The sequence below is a fragment of the Ammodytes marinus genome (assembly GCF_949987685.1).
Source record: "Ammodytes marinus genome assembly, chromosome: 7".
In the NCBI taxonomy this organism is placed as follows: domain Eukaryota; kingdom Metazoa; phylum Chordata; class Actinopteri; order Uranoscopiformes; family Ammodytidae; genus Ammodytes; species Ammodytes marinus.
This window is the reverse complement of record NC_137211.1, coordinates 13,505,271-13,525,722: the sequence shown is the minus strand read 5'-3', so window position 1 is coordinate 13,525,722 and position 20,452 is coordinate 13,505,271. Positions and strand designations below refer to the sequence as shown.

At 41.3% G+C, this 20,452-nt stretch overlaps 1 protein-coding gene across 1 annotated transcript; it reads right to left on the bottom strand.

Annotated features, from left to right (window-relative positions):
- Nucleotides 1–78: 78 nt before the first annotated feature.
- Nucleotides 79–20,031, bottom strand: LOC307253355 (rho-related GTP-binding protein RhoA-D). The gene is made up of 5 exons (XM_080031353.1): nt 19,922–20,031; nt 4,729–4,884; nt 2,845–2,965; nt 1,922–2,052; nt 79–1,797 (listed from the first exon to the last, which is right to left on the bottom strand). Exons 2-5 carry the CDS (start codon nt 4,882–4,884, stop codon nt 1,624–1,626), a joined length of 582 nt encoding a protein of 193 aa, XP_079887479.1. The 5' UTR covers nt 19,922–20,031; the 3' UTR covers nt 79–1,623.
- Between the last annotated feature and the right edge of the window lie 421 nt (nt 20,032–20,452).

Genomic DNA, 20,452 nt, shown 5'->3' with positions numbered 1-20,452 from the left:
AGTATGTGATTTTTTTTATTGCTAAAATTCCTTGTTTATAAAACAATTAAAATGCAAGTGAAACCAAACCCGTTATAATTACGTAGTATTTCAAAAATACTTTATTAACATGTTTGTCTCATCCAGACATTCAACACAGCCCACACCTGTTTGTAAAGTGTCATCCCAATACACAATTTCTCTTGAAATATGGTGTTTGTTCATTCTCTGCCAAGGAATTAACCCAAGCCCGCAACATTTTGACCTCTATGGATTTGGATGCACAGGATACAAGAAAGATCACCACAGTTGTAGTTTTGGATGGAGGCAAGATCAATGCAGGAACCATAAATACACATCTATTCAGTGTGTTCAGGCCAGGGATCTCATGACAGGACACGTTATGTAATATCGACTGCATCTCTCTGCTCCATGATACAGAGGCACACACTAACGGCATCAGAGGGCTCCTTCTACGAAAATTATTAATGATGATGATTTGGTCACTCAATGATGAAAATACAAATCTGGACAAAGTCTAAATTGAGGTTAAGGCCACTGACAAGGTTGGCTCTCAGGCTTTTTTATCCCAATTTTCAATCAAGTTGTCAATTTTACACAGAATGGGCATATATAAATATGGTTGTATAGAATGCACCAATTATCCAATTTGTAGATTAAAGTGTCCTCAGAAAATCCAGTACACAGTAATGACTGTATATTGGGTCTGAATCAACAGAAGAGTTCACACAGGAGGTTTGTCTGGGAAACGCATTGGTGACGTCTTAGTAAAGGCAAATCTGTCAGAGCCAGAGTGGGCGCGACAGAGTATACTGTGTCAGTGACAATGGACCACTGTTTTCAGTGCCAGTTTAAGCTATCGCCATGGAAGAGAAATAGTGCAAGGTGCCTTCCAAAACTTCTGCACACAAGTAGCTGCTGCTATTTCAGTTTATGTTGGATTCAGTGGATTATTGCAGTGTGAACAGGTGCTAATTTTTGTCCTTTATTTCAAAAGAGAAAGCTGGGGAAATAAAGCTCTGCTGACTCAGCACTTGGTGAACTGCGACTTAAAGATTGTGAAAGGAATAGTGGTTTGACAAATAGATGGATTGTGACTGAAGGAGACTGAGTGGTACATGTAGGATCAAGAGGAGCAGGGGTTCAATGCTATTGAGGCAAATCTATTACTGTTTGCGACTTCAGCCGAGAGCAAGACAGTCATGTGAGCTAAAAAACCCTTCTCTGTAAACAGTCATAACACAGAAGCAGACGCATGATATATTTGTAAAGTATATGCACATTTAAATACAAACATACATTCATTCATTTGGGATGAAAGGAAAAAGGTCCTTCCCACAAACAGGCTGGTATGCTGGTGGAGGAAAAAGGGTAAACAAAACCGACAGTGTGTGAGTAGCAGAGGAAATAAAGTTAAAAAAAAGGAAATAGTTAAAAAAAAGAGGCTGATTTGTTTTACTCTTAAACAGGTGTGTCAGTCTTTCATATTCTTCTGTGGCATATCTGCATCTGTGAAGTAAGTATAGTCCACGGAAGCCATTGATTTAAGGTTTCTCTAAGTTTGCTCTGTGTGTAAAAGGGGGAGGGGAATCTTCCGTCAGGTGCCGATTGGTCAGCGAACTTTCACAGTATCTGGCAGCCGCCCCTCTTCTTGCGCTTGCGGACCTGCAGCGCTGCTCTGGTGGCCATCTCAAACACCTCCCGCACGCCGTCCTTGGTCTTGGCTGAGCACTCCAGGTAGCCAAAGGCACTGATCCGGTTCGCCATGTCTCTGCCCTCCTCAGACTTCACCGGCTCCTGCAGGTTTCATGTCCAGACATTGGGTTAAAAATTATGCTGCAGTTGTTTTAACAGTGGCATTGATTAGTAATGAGATTAAGGTATTGCCAATAGCACAGGAAGATACAGCAGAAACACACACCTGTTTCATTTTGGCCAGCTCCCTGCGTGTGTGTTCGTCGTTTCTAAGGTCCTTCTTGTTGCCCACGAGGATGATTGGGACATTGGGACAAAAATGTTTGACTTCAGGCGTCCATTTCTCAGGAATGTTCTCTACAAGGAGGACAAAAATAAAACAGCTAAGACACTGCACAGTAAATTCCAGCTTGTTTTCCCTACAAGGACAGTGGGGAGAGGTCTTGTCGTTCCCCTTGCGACTGTACAGACATAAACAGCGAGAGCACACTGACCCCTCCCTGACACATGGTCGAGTCTGCTAGCCAAAATCTGTCTAGTGATTCCATGTTGTGATAGAGAAGGGATACCATCTGTGGCACAGCCCATGACAACACACTGTGTGAGAGAGCCAGAGGGCTGAAAGGCTTACTAAACAAGACATTTCCTTCATGGGTTTGATTTGGTTTTATGAGGGCCAACAACAGTCAGCGCCAATCCTGAAATACACGAGACATGTGTGTATGCTTCCAGAAGATTCCTCCTAATTAACAGCAGCTAGTTTAGAGTCTGGAAATGTGATTGTTTGTTCCTTGTGTGAAAGCCATTGAGTAAAAACCCATAAGAGTCTCTGGTAAGGATGAAGTGTTCAGAGCCATTCTATGGTAGGTCATGATTAGAATATATTTGCCAAGTATAGGTTGTTCAATCAACTTCTTATTGATTTAAACAATTTGACTTTTTACAATATTTACATTTAACCTCGCCAGTATTTATTCAAATAGCTTTGGGTGAGGCACAGTCATGTATGGCAGTAGACAAACAGCTAGCTGTAATAATTTAATAATTTTTAATCTTAATTTAATCTTAAATCATTCTATAAAAATGACTTAACATTTCATGTAACAGACAGTTTTGCTAAGTGGGTAAGCAATTTGTCTCCAGCCTTACCTAAACTGTCGGGGCTATCTATGGAGAAGCACATGAGGATAACATCTGTGTCGGGGTAGGAGAGAGGCCTCAATCTGTCATAGTCTTCTTGGCCTGCAGTATCCCACAACGCTAACTCCACCTGAGAAAGACGGAGAAAAAGAACGAGAGGTATGACTTTATTTACACAAAGTGGAACATTTTGTACTTCATTGACACAGGATGAAAAGGGGGGTTAAGTAAACAGACGAAGAGAATATGGGCAACAAGAACAGAAGAAGAATAACTGGAAAGAGGAAGGACATCCGCTATGGAGGCCTAAAAGCAACTCCCCAGAGGTGGAGATGGCTCCCACAAGCTGTCTTTAGTTGATAATCAAACTGTTGGAAATCCGACAGTACTTAACCTGCTATAGATTAAACAAATGCCTTTTTTAGCAGTAGCATATGCTACAATGTAACCCCAAGCAGCATTTAGGATCGTCTTGTAAACAGTAGCCTATATCATCATGTAGCTTTCTCCAAAATGGCTTTCGTCTCATAGCGTTAAATGTAATTTTGGACTGGCTTCTCCTGCTTGCTGCGGATTTAATTCTACAGTAGCCTCACCCAAATAACATCACAGCAAAAAAAAAAAAAAAACAGTGCCTGATACAGCCGAGTATTCGGAATTGTCCCTAAGAGAGCAACTACAGCCTGTTAGTAGTTCATCTGGACTTTTCTGACGTCTCTCTTCACCCATGCCTTGCCAAGCATTACTCATTGGCGGACAAACAACTTACCTCGGCAAGACTGGCTAGCAACACTGTCTTCTGACTTACAGCCTAGCATAGACAGGACATTTTCCATGGTATATGAGACAGTGGGCAGGCACAATCAAGTATCCATTTCTGTTGAATTTTACCACTAGGTGTCTCTGAGGAGTCAGCCTCATCTGTGGTTTATTTTGACCACCATGCTGCTCTTTACAGCCGTCTCTCCTTAGTTGTTGTAAACACAACTGAATAAAATAAAAAAATATAAGTAGGAGGTCAGTGACACTCACTTAATATTTAACAAAATCAAATAATAAAAAATAAAACCACCGTTTAGAGGCTTGGAATACAGTCAACTTTGTATAATACAGCACAGGAAACAAGAACAGGAAACGGGACATTAGTCATCATGTATTTAACACTGGACAGGAAAGTGGCACTGATCCATTTCCTGTTGTTGGCTGGAGGTCTGTGTTTTATAACAATGAAAAGACCCAAGGATTTGCTTACAGTATACGCACTTCGGCCTTGATGGCACGTGATTCTCAACAACCACGGCCAAGAAGGTCACATTTTAAACAAAACAGCTTAAGTGTGTGTCAAATAAACCTGCATGAGTAGTGGAAGATATAATGTACATTTACCTTTACTCAAGTAAAATAACTGATAGAAGAATGTAAAGTACTGTAAGAAAAATGTCTGCATGCCTCTCCCTCTTTGCCCCCATTTCAACTGTCGCTACAAAATCTGTCTAATAAAAGCAAAAAAACACCCATAAAGTATCTTAAAAAAAAATTAAATTTAGTACAGAAAAGTTTTAATGTATCATAAATATAAGAAGGTTAAAGTATACGTATTCCGACACTGCTAATTATTCGTAAGCATTAAACTATAAATGGGCATCTGTCTTTTGTGTTTCTGGCCAACCGTTCATCTGATGTACAGAAAAAACAAGTCAATTGGAGTTCGGTGTGTGTCTATCCGTTATGGTATTAGTGCATGGAGCAGTCATGTATGAGAGTGCGCCGTTACCATAAAAGACAAAAAAGAGAGGCAACAAAAATCCAAAGAAAGTCACGGCCACGTCCCAAACCGGCACCACCCTAGTCTTACCAACAAAACAAAAAGAAAAGTTATATTTAGCAACTAACCTGTTTCCCATCCACTTCAATGTCAGCGATGTAGTTCTCAAACACAGTGGGGACGTAGACCTCTGGGAACTGGTCCTTACTGAAGACGATGAGAAGACAGGTCTTTCCGCAAGCACCATCTCCAACTATCACCAACTTCTTCCTGATGGCAGCCATCTAAAAACAGAATACACCTCGGTCAGTCCGTATATTTAGGATTGAGATGCATGAGAATGACCAAACAATCCGTCAACTGGTGAGAAGCAAGTCTCTTCAGGAGGGAGATGAAACAATGAAGGCAGAAATAGTAAGAGTGTAAGAGAAAGAGCGAAGGAAAAAAAAAAGAGATGATCGCAGTCTGTTTTAGAGCCGCACCCTCTTCCTTTTCCTGGGCTGCGTCCTGTGTGTGAGCTGGAAAACAGAGTCGGGTGGAGGGTTCAGCACTGGTCTGGAAAAGCAGTGGGAGGGAAGTGAACATAAGGAGAGAGCCTCGGTGCTCCCCATGCTGCTAAATATGTATGGCCTCTAACACAATCGCAATAATAACATCCTTATCATTTAAGTATTGTACACAAATGATCTGCCGTTCTTTCTGCTTGTGTCCCTGGAAGGTGTGTGACTGTAAAGTGAAAGATGGGCCCACACACACAAACACACATGGATCAATAGCCATCTCCCACAAACTGACAATAATGGAGAGAAGGCAGTGGGTGAGGAGACAACGTACTGGCTGCATGCCAGCAGCATCAGCTTCCACTGATCTAAGACTGCCTGAACCAAAACAAAGATATAAACCTCTGCCATCTCAAATAGTGTCCAAATCTGATAGCTGATAGTGATAGTGTTTTGTTTGTATAACCTGCAACTTGACTGTTTTGGTTTCACTCTCACTGCTATCATTGTGTCACTCAAATTTTCCTAGAACTTGATCTATTTGTCAATGTTGTTTTCATGCAGCAGGCAACTGTGGTCCTCAACAAACAATAGTCAAAGTTAGTGACTAGCTTGTGAACATAGTGGAGCATTTCGCAGCTAAAGAGCTAGATATTTTTATAGGAGCTGGTGGAGACCAAATCTAGAGCAAAAAGGTGAGGGATCATTGGATGTTTGTAATTTATTCATGTTTTAAATAACTTTATATGTGCCAGTTGGTCATAAACATGACTCCAAATGAATGGCAATGTTGCTCTGCATCTGGATGTAAAAAAAATAAAAAGCAACGGTTTGCCATATCAACCTAAAAAGTGTTATATTCTAAAATGATATGGTAAACAGTTTCTCTGTCTGCACTATAATCAGTATAGGTTTGAATGAATGGGAATTGTACAGGCAGTATGGTGGCTCCTTTTATGCAGAAACTGTTTATTCTGTCATGTTATACAACATTATAGAATGTATTTTCTTCAGCTTTGTTGACAAATCCTTAATTTGATTCCCTCAGCTTGTACTGGCCTTATAAGCCATTTCTTACCTTCCCCAACTGTAACAACAGCTACCATTTTCACCACAAGAATACAAGACAATTGTTTGGATTGCTTTTCTCCGCCACACGGTAAATCAGGCCAGTGTATTGTTACTTTGTCTCAGGAGAGAGCCACCTGTTCTCTGTGATAGCAGGCTGCAGCAACTCCATACATCAAACTGTCCCAGAGTACGTACACACACACACACACACGCGCACACACACACACGCACGCGCACACACACACACACACACACACACTAGTGACAGAATAGCCCAAGAAAGCTTCAGAAAAATGGGACTCGTCCCGCTGATCTTGTGCTGTAACAAAATAATTCTGCTTATTGATGACGATAGCTCTTACATCATGCTGCCTACTGTGACAGTGGAAGCACATGTGTTGTGGATAATGGCCACTTCCCTTTGCATTATTTTGTTTGCACACTGTGCCATTACAAGGACGGGAACAGGGACTTCAATGACTTCTTCCCTTAATAAAGAGCTGATAATAAGGTGTATTCTGCTACATTTAAAATGTGGCTTGAAACAATTCACTTTAACATTGATATAGTTCATACTAAAGATGGTTTGTATAATATTCCCACAAATATATCTAATACAATGAGCAACTCATGGAATTTAGCATGCAATATCAATCAAACCACTGCACTCTTTAAGTTTTGGACTGTTGGTCAGAGACTTGAAGATGTGTTTTAAGCTTTGGGAAGTTGTGATTAGCATTTGTGAAGTAATATCTGAGAGAAACTACAAAGACATTACAGTTGAGATTAGGAAAGCAACACAGACTGAAAAAATAATAATGAATTCAAGCCCAAACATAGGAGTACCCTACTCCACTTCAGAACTAGAACAAACTAACCATATGTAATCTGTTTGTTAAATATATTAGTGGCTCACAGTAATAGACTTTCAGCAAGGAGAAATAAGCTAAACTTTTGTTATACAAAAGGAAGTCTTCCTTTATAATATCCCGTTAAGGGTCAGCTCAAGAGGATTTTTTTTTAGGTTAGGATATGTATGGTGCTGTGATCTGTGGATTTCCCCACGCCATTTCTGTCCCCATTCGCCTTCAACACTTCCTTTGCTTCCTTAAGCGACCTCCGGGTAATACAAAGCAGTAAGAAAGGAAAGAAAATGAGTAAACAGGAATGACAACTGGAAATCACCTATTTGTAATTTTAACTCTCATATGGCCTCATTCACAAAAAGTGTGTTCAAAAAGTTTCACAAATCCGGGATTTATTAATATTTATACCAATTTAGAAAAGCCTAAAACCATACGTGCTGATAGAAAACAAAACTCAAACTGATCATTTCCTAATGCATTAGGCAAATTAAAAAAAAAACATAACTGGCACCTCATCAATTATTGTCATGGATAAGAATTTCTAGCAATGGAGTATACAAGAATATCCTGAAATGTAATAGTTGTAATTATCATTGCTTAAATAAATGACCTATGGGTAAAATTCCTTGATGTCACCACTTTTACTGTGATTTCTTGGACGTATTCTATGTGGATGGATGTTTTTCCATGGTTGGTATATGAGGGGCTCCTTGTCTTCCACCTGTTTCCTTCTTTTTCTTCTGATCGGTTATTCCTTTTCTCGCATCAAATTAAATGTTGAAGAGTTTCAATCCTTGTTTTTTTTCTCTTTTTTAGTTTGATGTAATAGTCACTATAAACACTAAGGAAAAGTGTGCCTTTCCGGTCACCAATATATGCACACAGTGGAAAAAAGGAAAGTTCTTAAGATTAACATATTTGTGATCAAGGCCCATTGTTCCTCCTTGAGTTTCTCCCCTTGGGTCCCTTTAATTTAAACTTTATAAGCACAAGGAGGAGTCCAACACAGCCAGACCCTCCTCTTGTATTTCCTCAAGCCTGACAGCACAGGACTAAGTGTTATGGATATCAAGTCATTACTATCCATGGCCTTTGCTTTTGTTTTATTACACTCTACATTGTGTTACATTCAATGATCAATGAACATTGGATTTCATGTGGTAAGTATAGGCCTCTGTCAGGCCCTATTAACTGAGACAGTGTGCTCACACGTGTCCTGGGATGAATGATCCAGTCTTGCATAATGTTTGTCCCTGTAGGGGGTAACAAAGGTCAAAGTTCTCATTCCTAGCACAGACGCTTGTTCCTCCCTGGCAGGTTCTGACTCAGCCCTGCGCTAGTAACACATTAACCAGACGTGTTCATTAGAAGTGGGAGGGGAAAGTAAACCACTCAGTGAACTCCAGGAGGGAGCCAGCTGTTTAAAAGTGTTCTGCTGTGCTCTATTAAAACAGTGGAACCACACATTTTGGTGTGTGTGGCGAATTCTGTGTGGGAAACAGCTGTTTCAATTCAAGATATGTGCAGCACCGCAAGCAATGCAAATAGAGCTGCTTTGGGTTAAAAAAAATTGCCTAATTTTGCAGGTGCACCACACCTTTGAAATGCTGATGAACATTGACAGGTGCCCTTGAACTTCAGTATGTATCATTGCGAGGTTAGCAGTCCGACCTGTCTTTCAAGACTACACTACTTTTTTTTTTACCTAAACGTTACATATGCTCATAACAACAATGAACTCTTCACTTGGATTGGTACTTGCAAAATAATTCAGTCCCCTAATTGTTTTGAATGAGGCCAGACTGGCAATGCAAAGGGTTCAGGCAAAACATCTGAACTTGGCTCCACTTGTTGCTACATGACGTCACCTAGCAAGGCCCTGCTGTGTGACCAATTAAATACATCCAAGCACACATTCCTGGCGGATTATTACCCTGTAACATGAAAAGCACATTTCTACTGCTTACCTCGTGATCATTGTGTCTGAAGATATTCAAGAGAATACTTGCTGACTTTATAACTTCCAGAGGACTTGAAAAATCCTGTCTCAAAGTGTGATAAACCTGTGCAATGTGTTGGCATCTGAGAGGCCTACAAAGTCATGAATATGTTAAGGGGACATCCTTGATCGTATATCTATGAAAACACTGGGGTAAACAAGTGTCACTTTCCTTAACTGCACCAACTTTAAGCTTTTGTCCTTAGTTAGCCAAACGCTAAAAGGCAGTGATGTCTTACTTTGGCTAAGGATGATGCCAGAAGTCACTGAATAAGGACAGAAAAAGATAAGGAAAAGGAAATAAACAGGATTTAATTATTATTTCCTTTCCCTTAAAGTGACACCGACAGCTCTGCTGCTGGAATACCTGTCCAATATAAAACTAGCTGTACACTTGCAGCTGATGTATTAACCAAACCATTGAATTGTTACAGATACAATATTAAAACAAGTGTTAGCAGTAATTGACACACTGATTGGTCAAAGCAGAAAAGGGCATTCCACACAATGATTCATAATGGGTCACTGAATGCTCACACACAATCCGAGGACGTTAGCTAAGAGGAATGTCTCACCCACTTTCAACACCCCTCATCCATTCCTTCAAAACTCACCACATCCCTCCCCCACCAGTGTCTCTCTTTTTCTCCGCGTTAAAGTGTTGAGGATTATACAAGCCCATTTGTACTATAAAGAAACAGTATGAGTAAATACATGTATGTTCACGCTGAAATAGGCTAGATTTAGCTCACTGTTCCTACAAGCCATAACACTAAATAACAGCGCTGAAACAAATCACCAATCAACAGAATATTACTCTGCAACAATTGTAAATAATCAATGAGAAAGTTTTTTTTTTTTTAAATAGCGTGAGTGATGGGATAAATGGCAATACAGTTGATAGTCACACACACACAGGGTGCCCGGTTACCCACAATGCAACTGCATAAGACTTGTGGGTAGCTTACACGGTGAAAACGCAACGGTTTTCCCCCGAAATCGCTGTAGTACACATGCCAAGCCAGTAGTCGGCGGTGACACTTAGCCTAGTAGATAGCTCTTCCTGTACAATTTGATGCATAAAACCTCACTGTAACCGAAAATTAATGCCAGTAAGCAGTTGGTGTAATCTTCTTTTTAAGTTTTTCATATACTACTCCCCAAGACCTGTGAACAGATTCCCCTTGATGCAGAATAGAGCTGCAACGATTAATCGACGAATCGATTATTAAAATAATTGCCAACTATTTTGATAATCGATTAATCGTTTCGAGTCATTTTTTAATAAAAAAATTCCAAATTCTCAGATTTCAAATGTCAATATTTTCTGGTTTCTTTAATCCTATTATGACAGTAAACTGAAATATCTGTGTGTTTTGGACATAACAATACATTTGAGTGCGTCAACATGGGCTTTGGAAAATGTATCAACATTTTTCACAATTTTCTGACATTTTACGGACTAAAACACTAATCGATTAAACGAGAAAATAATTGACAGATTAATCGATTATCGAAATAATCGTTAGTAGCAGCCCTAATGCAGAACTATTTAGTTGACAAATGTACTGACAAGGATACTTTATCCATGTTACTGTAGAGTTACTGAAGGTTAAGTGTGCACGGTTGAACTGTATAATAAGGGGAAACTAATTCTATATATAATTCAATTATATACTTACTGAATCAAACTCTTATTGGAACAGAAGATATAAAAAGAAAAAAAACAACACTACGATGTACTCAGATTCCTTTCTTCCCTCCTCATGAAATATAACGACCGTTGTCTGAGGTTGGATTACAGAAATTATTGCAGAGACGTTACAGCCAAGCTTAATCTTTCAAGGTTGGTTCAAACTTTTAGAGCAGAAGTGGCTGCTGAGGATCGAGGCCAGGGTAGGCAGCTAAAGTCAGAAAACCTCACTGGAGCCCAAAATAGGACAGAGCCATTGAGACTCCCCCAGCCCAATTTATCACAGCGTGCACAGCTAGGCTCCGAGCAGAAGGACGGAAGAGGGAAATATCACACAGCATTATCCTTTCATCCGCCCCGGCCTCCGTGCGCACAGTAAAAGCAGACCGAAAAGGCGGACAGATGGAGGGAAGAAGACTGGTGTGGTGGTCAAAACTAGAATGTGGGTGTCTCTAAGCACAAACAACAGATATGAAGAAGAAACATAAAACATACAGAAGTATAGTAAATAGGTATTTGATTAATATTCCATGTTCCACGGAACACGTACAACATTTTAAAAAAAATGGATGAATTAGTAACTGGAATTGATTGGGATTGGTTGAAAATTAAGAATGTATTTCTATTTTTTCAAATCTTCCACATGAGCGGCTGTTATAAAATAATAAAGTGCATATTTACGTACACCATGTTTCTTACTCTGATTGTTTTTTCCTGTAACTCCCTCTCTTCTACCCATCTCTGTTCTTGTCTCATCCCTTTCTTTCCCTCTCTCTCTTCCTGTGTTGCAGTGTGATGTCACCATCAGGGAGCTAATGTTCCGTATCCTAAGGGTGCAGCTGCATTCCTCCTTTCCGACTCACACACACACGGAGACCCCACCACGCCAACATCAACAGTTTCTCTCCCTAAATGTGCTACATAAAGAGTTAGGGCTCTTAGGGATGGGATTTTATTGGCATTTTATGGAATCCGTTCAAATCTCTTATCAAATCTTATGAGGTTTACCTTATCAACAATCTCGAAGTGGCTTGAGGCTTAAATAACTACAACTTAAAAGATGACTCTAAACCCCTTTCGTTTGCTGATAAGTCGTATTCAGTGGCAACCTAAATGCACCGATTGCAATTTTCATGGCCAATCCCGATTGGCCATGAAATCGTCAATTTTGTAGTCTAACCTACATACCGATTCCGATTTGTTCTCCTATGAACTAGAACAGGAACTTTGCTTTCTTTTATTGAAAACTAAACTATAAAACATATTGAATGACCTTTTCATAAATTAAGTGTAAATGTTTGTACAACTTAGGCTAAATTAAGTTAAATTTTTCAAATATTCCTCCACAGTTTATTCAGAATTACTGTGGACTCCAAAAGCTTGACATACACTTGTGGAGGTGAAGCTGCTCACTGTCAGTGCAGAGCCATTTGGTTCACTGCAGCACCAACGGGCTAATTATGCTAACGTAGCATCATAAATATAGTGTAGGAGCTGAGACCTATACAGTCTATATGCTGGGTGTTATAGGCCTACTATCCAATGCAATGGGATAACGGGTAGAACTCCCACACTGAAGAGATGCGGTTAGCATCTGCTAGCAAATACTCACACACTACGTGCCTCTTCCTCTCTGCTTCAAAATAAGTCATCTCACGTTTTGCCAGTTAAATGCTTTTAATGTGAAGCTGTATAGACAATGTTCAGTTAGCATTAGCAGTAACTTAACATCACGCTACAGACAGTGCACCTCTACCATGACCTCTACTCACAAACTTCACCACAACCCTGATAAGAGGAGTCATACAGCTTACTCCAAATATTGAAGGTTTCAATTCAGTACTAGTAGTAGATCAGATTACAATATTTTATGAAAAGTTTAACTGAGAAATAGAACGCGTTAGTGTATTTAGCTAATTTTCCATTTGGAACTGTAATACGCAATCGAATGGATCCCTTAAGGATTATGCCTCTTATTTTAGAAGAAAAGTTTAGCTTTCCAGCATGTCCATTTATAGACTTCCTGTAAATGTAGGGACTGAGATCCAAACAGGAAATGCTCCCAAAGATGAAATGTTTCCCCCCAGAGGATTGTCTCATCTGTGTACTGTCTGTGCTTGATACACCTCACACTCTAAAGACACCATTTTCCTGCATTTGTGGGCCTTCATCTGATGACAGGAAACAGAAACAGTTAAGAGCCTAAACTGAGCATCTTCCTGTGTTATTTGTGTGAGGCACACTGACTGTAGTCAAAATAAGTTTTCAGTAGGACGCTGGCCCCTTTGCAAATCACCGTTGATTGAAAGCTGACCATACTAATCTAAGACAGGATACTGTGTAGTATTGTGTTTGCACATGGCAGCTGATAAGCACCTTTAGCTCAAAAGCATGAACATGAGCTGCAGAGTAGGAAAAACTGCCCTTCTGTACATGCACAACTTCATAAACAGGCAAAAAAAAAAAATCATAGTAGCATGTCAATTGGAACAAAATAAGGTGCAGCACCAGGGCAAAATGGCCTCTGGCAATCTTGGCTTTATAAAGCTTTTGACCAGTAATATTTTTTTCATGAAGGCCTTCTCGTATTGACCTGATGTGCTATTCAGCGGTTTATCCAAGATGACCTCGATATGGCAAGAAGAAAATAACAGCTCACAGAGATATAAGATAAACTTAACAATGTCAAATAGTTTAGTAAGAGACACTGTTACGTTACACGTTTGAGTTTCTATTAGGCATTTTAGAGCCCCCTGTAGGCCATAACTAGAATGCAGTCTTTTGTAAGTAATTAACATGTGTCCATTCTCATTGGCTGATAATAGTCACATTCTGTTAGTCACGTGATCGGTCATTATTACGGCAGCCATTTTGATCTGTCATTTGAGCCAGAGATCCACACGGTGAAACATCTCTTTTTTCATCTCACGTCATCCATCCGTGTAAGCCTTGGAGAAGCTTTGTTTGTGAGTAACTTGATTCATACATGTCTTATATAATTATTTATGTTAATATTTCATTGTATTTCATAACTTTATAAGTACATTTTATAACCAATTTGCATATTGGTTCATTTTCAGTTTCACACTTCTAAACCTGCTACAAACAACTTGTTCAACAACCTTCAATAAATGGACATACAAGTGCATGTCGACAACATCCTTATCGGTCCTTCATTATTGATCCTGTCTTCAAGTTTCGTGGGAAAAGTGTTTAGCTGTCTGGTGATGTGTGCATCGCTACGCGCTCAGGTGCCAGAACAGTGAAAAAACAGCATCACAGCGGGCTCTACACAACGGATACCAACCGTTATCAAGAGAGATATTCTTCGTTAGCCGTTCCAGTGCATCAGTGTGATCTCGCTACTCATTAAGATGGAAGCTGCTTCACGAACCGAAGAAAAAAAGGAAACTACGTTAGCAGATGCTACAAGGTCTGTATCTGGTGGCTCCAGCTCAAGCTCAATGTCGTCTTCTGCTAGCCTAGCTGCAGCTAAAGCACGGGCTAAAGTATTAGCTGCACGTGCCCGCACCACGTTTGTTCAAAAAGAAAATGACCTACTATTAGAACAAGCTCGTATGGACGCTGCTCTTACCACAGAAAAAGCTCGTATGGACGCTGCTCTTGCTACCCTAAAGCTAGACAAAGAGATTGCATCAGCAGAAGCAGAAGCCGAAGCTCTTGAGTCAACTGCAGCAGAATTGGAGAGAGGCTCCAGAGCTATCATTTCTCTTCCAACTCAATCTCCACATGAAAGAACGTTTAACTACGTTGAGTGTCATTCAAAAGCAGCCTCAGAGCCTACACCCACTGACCCAATACGTCAGCCTCAACAACGTAACCCTGCTAACGTTAATAGCACAAGGCAAGATAATCAAGACTCCTTTGATGGAGACCTCAACAGGTCTAGGCAACATGCTTTAACCACCCAGGCAACAAGGCCTGCTCCTGATTATAAGCCTCACATCCCCTACCCAATGGGGACACATCAGCCACCCTCGTCCACTTTCCCCAAACAGGCTCCTCATACTTACGATGGTGACCATACAGGGTTCGGAGAGGTAGCTCGTTTCCTTGTTCGACGTGAACTATTGAGTTCCAGTCTTACCACATTCGATGATCAACCTGAGAGCTACTGGGCATGGAGGTCGAGCTTCCTAAACTCCATTAGAGGAACTGATCTCACCTGTAGCGAAGAGCTCGATCTGCTCACTAAATGGTTAGGCCCGCAGTCTTCAGCGCACATCAAGAGGATTAGAGCCGTCCACGTCAACGACTCAACTCAAGGCCTGAGAATGGCATGGTCTCGTCTTCAGGAGTGTTACGGCTCACCAGAGATGATAGAAAAGGCTCTCTTCGACAGAGTGGAGAAGTTTCCTGAAATCAACAACAGGGATTATCCTAAACTCAGAGAGCTTGGAGACCTGCTACAGGAGCTAGCATCGGCTAAGCGCGAGGGCTACTTACCTGGACTTGCTTGCTTGGACACAGCTAGAGGTCTGAACCCCATAGTGGAAAAATTACCGTGGAACCTCCAAGAAAAATGGATTTCTAAAGGGAGTAGCTACAAGTTAGAGCACAACGTGCTCTTCCCACCTTTCACCTACTTTGCTGACTTTGTCTCCAGAGAGGCCTACATCCGCAACGACCCAAGTTTCTCTTTTGCCAGTTCAGCTCCTACAACCACCAAGCCAGACGCTGCAGATAAGAAGATAAGAAACTTCGTATCCACTCATAGAACGGATGTCTCTCCGGTTTCTGACTCCGACTCAACAGAGACTTCCAGTGCTAGGCCTGATGTCAGTGAACAATGCCCCATCCACCAAAAGCCTCACCCCCTCAAACATTGTAGAGGCTTTCGATCCAAACATATTGAAGAACGCAAGGCATTCCTCAAAGAAGCAGGTGTATGTTTTCGATGTTGTTCTTCAAGCAAACACGTTGCCAAAGATTGCAAAACAGAAGTGCACTGTAAGGAGTGCAACAGCGACAGGCATATATCGGCTCTCCACCCTGGGCCAGCTCCTTGGGCTAACCCGTCCCCTCAGGCAGAGAACGGCGGGGAGTCGGAACCTCCTCCTACTGTGAACTCCAAGTGCACCGAGATCTGTGGAGGAAACAACGGACTAAGCTCCTGCTCTAAAATCTGCCTCATCACAGTGCATCCTAAGGGAGAACCAAACAGGTCAGTGAGACTCTACGCCATTCTTGATGACCAGAGCAACCGGTCACTCGCCAGGTCAGAGTTCTTCGATCTCTTTAACCTTGAAAGCTCAAAGGCTCCCTACACATTACGTACGTGTGCCGGTTTCACTGAGATGTCAGGTAGGAGAGGCAGAGGCTTTGTTGCACAACCTTTGGATGGAACTCTCAGTATAGATCTTCCGACACTCATTGAATGCAACTACATCCCTGAAGACAGGTCAGAGATACCTACTCCAGAAGTAGCAAAATATCACGCTCACCTCAAGTCCATTGGTGCGCACATTCCTCCGCTTGACCCAGAGGCTCAGATCCTTCTTCTCCTCGGGCGTGATGTCCTACAGGTTCACAAGGTCCGAGACCAGCGCAACGGACCTAATAACGCACCATATGCCCAGCGCTTGGATCTTGGTTGGGTCATCATCGGTGAAGTCTGCCTAGGCACTGCTCACAAATCCAAAGATGCAAGTGTGTTTCACACTCACGTTCTTGAGAACGACCGCCATTCACACTTCTCACCCTGTCCGAACGATCTCACAGTTAAAGAGAAGCTTACTATGGAGAGCCAAAGCACCAACAGTCTCCGGGAACCGCTAAGCTCACCACTGTCTTGCTTATCAGAGAGATGCACTTACGATGACTCCTTGGGAAGCAAGATTTTCCAACGCACTGAAGATGATGGCAAGGTTGCTCCCTCTATTGTAGACAAGCCTTTAATCAAGTTAATCGATAAAGAGAGCTACATCGACGATGGTAACAGCTGGGCTGTCCCACTCTCGTTCCGTGCGTCAAGACCACGTCTGCCTAACAATATACAGCAACCTCTGAATCGCTTCAACTCTCTTTATCGCGCACTTGGAAGAAAGCCGGAGATGAAGCAGCATTTTGTCACCTTCATGCAACAAATCTTCGATCAAGATCATGTAGCACTTCTCAGCAACACCAGCTGGCTCACTGGGCCTGACTTTCTGCTGCTACCTCCTAAAGAACACATTCCTGTGGAAACTCCTTTCAGCCTTTCAGACGCCAGAACTCTGACAACCATCTCTACCAATGCAGATGCTCCGTTACTTCTGACTCCCAACACGATTCTTACCCAGAAGGTTTGCTGTACTTATCCTCCTCCAGGCTGCTTCGTCGACGCAGACTTACACCGCCAGCAGTGGAGAAGAGTCCAGCACTTGGCCAACACCTTTTGGGAAAGGTGGCGGCGTAAGTATGTCTCAACCCTCGAGAGTCGCTCTAAGTGGCAGAAGAGCCACCCCAACATCAAGGAGGGAGACTTAGTGCTTCTTCGCGAGACTCAGCTGAAAAGGAACCAGTGGCCCGTGGCATTGTTGACTAAAACTTTCCCTGGAAGTGACGGAAAGATCAGGAAGTTGGAGCTCAAGATAACCAGAGGAGGGACTTCCAAGACCTTCCTTCGCCCTATCACTGAGGTGGTAGTTCTGATGACCCCTTAGGGCCGCACAGACTCTTTCTTGACCTCTGGATGTTTAGTCATTTAAGGTGATATTGTGTTCAATACCAGGCGGGGAGTGTTACGTTACACGTTTGAGTTTCTATTAGGCATTTTAGAGCCCCCTGTAGGCCATAACTAGAATGCAGTCTTTTGTAAGTAATTAACATGTGTCCATTCTCATTGGCTGATAATAGTCACATTCTGTTAGTCACGTGATCGGTCATTATTACGGCAGCCATTTTGATCTGTCATTTGAGCCAGAGATCCACACGGTGAAACATCTCTTTTTTCATCTCACGTCATCCATCCGTGTAAGCCTTGGAGAAGCTTTGTTTGTGAGTAACTTGATTCATACATGTCTTATATAATTATTTATGTTAATATTTCATTGTATTTCATAACTTTATAAGTACATTTTATAACCAATTTGCATATTGGTTCATTTTCAGTTTCACACTTCTAAACCTGCTACAAACAACTTGTTCAACAACCTTCAATAAATGGACATACAAGTGCATGTCGACAACATCCTTATCGGTCCTTCATTATTGATCCTGTCTTCAAGTTTCGTGGGAAAAGTGTTTAGCTGTCTGGTGATGTGTGCATCGCTACGCGCTCAGGTGCCAGAACAGACACATCACATCTTCCTTTTTATATTGACCAAAATGTTGATTAAATGGGTATCTGTCCGAAACACAGTCATTAAATTAGAAAACATTCAATATATTTGTGCCAGCTTAGTTTTCACCAGGCAATTCACTCAAAGTGCAGGTCATGATTTCAAACTATACAGTTGGTCAATTAAAATGATTTATAGTATGGTTTTATTGTTGAATATGCAGTGTTCTTTTTTTTCCTTAAACGGTTTGTTATGTGTGTACTCAGTTGGTGGCACACGTGAACAGCAATAAAACTAAAAGTTATTTTATTAGATGAGTGAAATGGCCATTTGGTTTACAGCTGAAACGGTTAGCCGATACATTAATTAATTGTTTGACTGATAAAACAGTTTTATTGGTGAGAATTATATTTAATTAGTCTTGTCTCGTTAATGCACTTCATGCTTGGAAACCCTTGCAAAAAATCTTGTCAGTCAATGTTTTGATCATAGATGTTCAACTTCATACTTTCTATGACTGTATTAATTTATTATTTTTGCAGGGATTCCACTGAATGAGGGCTATTTTCTGCATACCAACAGTATCCAACCCCGACCATCAGATAATACCACTAATACAACCACTTTAACAGCCCACTTCTCAGCTTTGAAATAAAAAAACGTACTACTTAAGAAAGCGCGCGCACACGCACGCACGCACGCACGCACACACACACACAGAGCGGCAGTCAAACCTCAATGTGGTGACAACAGCAGACTTATCATGACTTCTGCTTTTACATTATGGAAATCCTATGTCCTTCCCCTGCATTCGCACTGATTTTGTGTTTGTGTATTTTCCAACAACTACCTACAAGCAGCTTGGTCCGCAATCAGCTACAATGACATCATACTTTCTCCTGTAGTACCAACACTTTTCATGCAAGCATAAACACATACTGTAGGTAAGGGAGATGCAGGGACATGGAATTATTTTCCATCTGTGTACTGCTCTTTAACATCCTGTGCGTGACGTGTGAGTGTGTGAGTGACAGAAACACAAATTAAAGTAGTCCAGTCGATGCATGACAGGCTTTTGCATTGGTTTAGATACCAATCGTGAATTTTGTTGTAATAAAGCAAACAATACAAGGGGAGGGAACAAGGCTGTGTGAGAAATGGGTCGACTACAGAAGCCGAGCAGCACAACAAGGGTGTGGTGACTCGGCGAGAGGAATTTCCTCGGGGACAGACAGATATTTTTTAACAGTTATTCTGTTCAGGAAAAGGAGGGCATACTTTTAAAGAATGCTACTAATGAAAAAAATGGGACAGTCTCTCGGTTGCCTCGAAGTGTTTTTGATATTTTTTTGCTTTCCAATAATTTCTATCAAGCTGAAAAAAACATCCGGTAGCCTACCGTCCATCTCAGTTCACTGGCCAAACAGGTTTCAAAAGAGAAAGTGTTCACTCTTTTTTTTACAGCGAGTAAAGATCGACACAGTCTGTTTCAACAGCTGATAACCATAGTCTACAATTAAATTACGTAATGAAGCGTATTATGGGTAGAGACAGGGCTGGGTTTTGAGTGGTAGGAATGCTATGATCCATAGGCTATCTGGCCAGGAAATGGTTGGAGAGAGAACAAGCAGGAGTGTCGCTAGTTTTATGACACTTAAATCCATCTAACGTCGAAACACTTCGGCCATTCCGCAACAAAAAAAAACTTCAAAAAACAAGTAGCCAGCTCTACCCGTAACAGGTTTTTCAACTCGCCGAGCTGCTGCTGCCTCGGGTCTCTAACGAGTATTTAGAGCGGCTTTCCTTCAACTATTCAAACCTTGTAACTCACTTCTAACTCATGATGTTTAATTCGACGCTCGATTAAGCAGATGAAAGTAACGAAAATAAGAATGTTGTTTTCTCTTACCTTTCCCAATACGTGCTATCAAACACCAAAGACCTCCGTGTTGCCTTCTTACTGTCGCCCGTTCCTTGGAGTAGCTGTAACCACTGTGAGTGAACGGCCGGGGAAGCGGCCAAACTATGAAGGTATATGTGGTGCATAAGTCTTTAGCACATGTAACTGCAGATTTCGAATGCGTAAACTGAAGTCACAAATGTGTAACAGTAGATTTGAAGTCGTAAATATTTGTTTTGCATGTGTACTCCAAAGTCACAAATGTGTAACAGTAAATTTGAAGTCGTAAATATTTTTTCTACCATTGTGGACACAAAATAGGGGCTACGAGTTCACAAATCGTTGTTACGGGTGCACAGATCCTATCCTGTGCATCGCAACTTCAAAGAGTCATGCGATTGACACTTTTGCTACAATCATTGCAGCACAGTTCGTGCAAAACACATTTGCACACCCGTGTTTCATAATGTGAGAACATGCCCAAAATTTGTGCATTCGTAAACCCAAATGTGAACTAACGCATCAGAAGTTGCACATCTG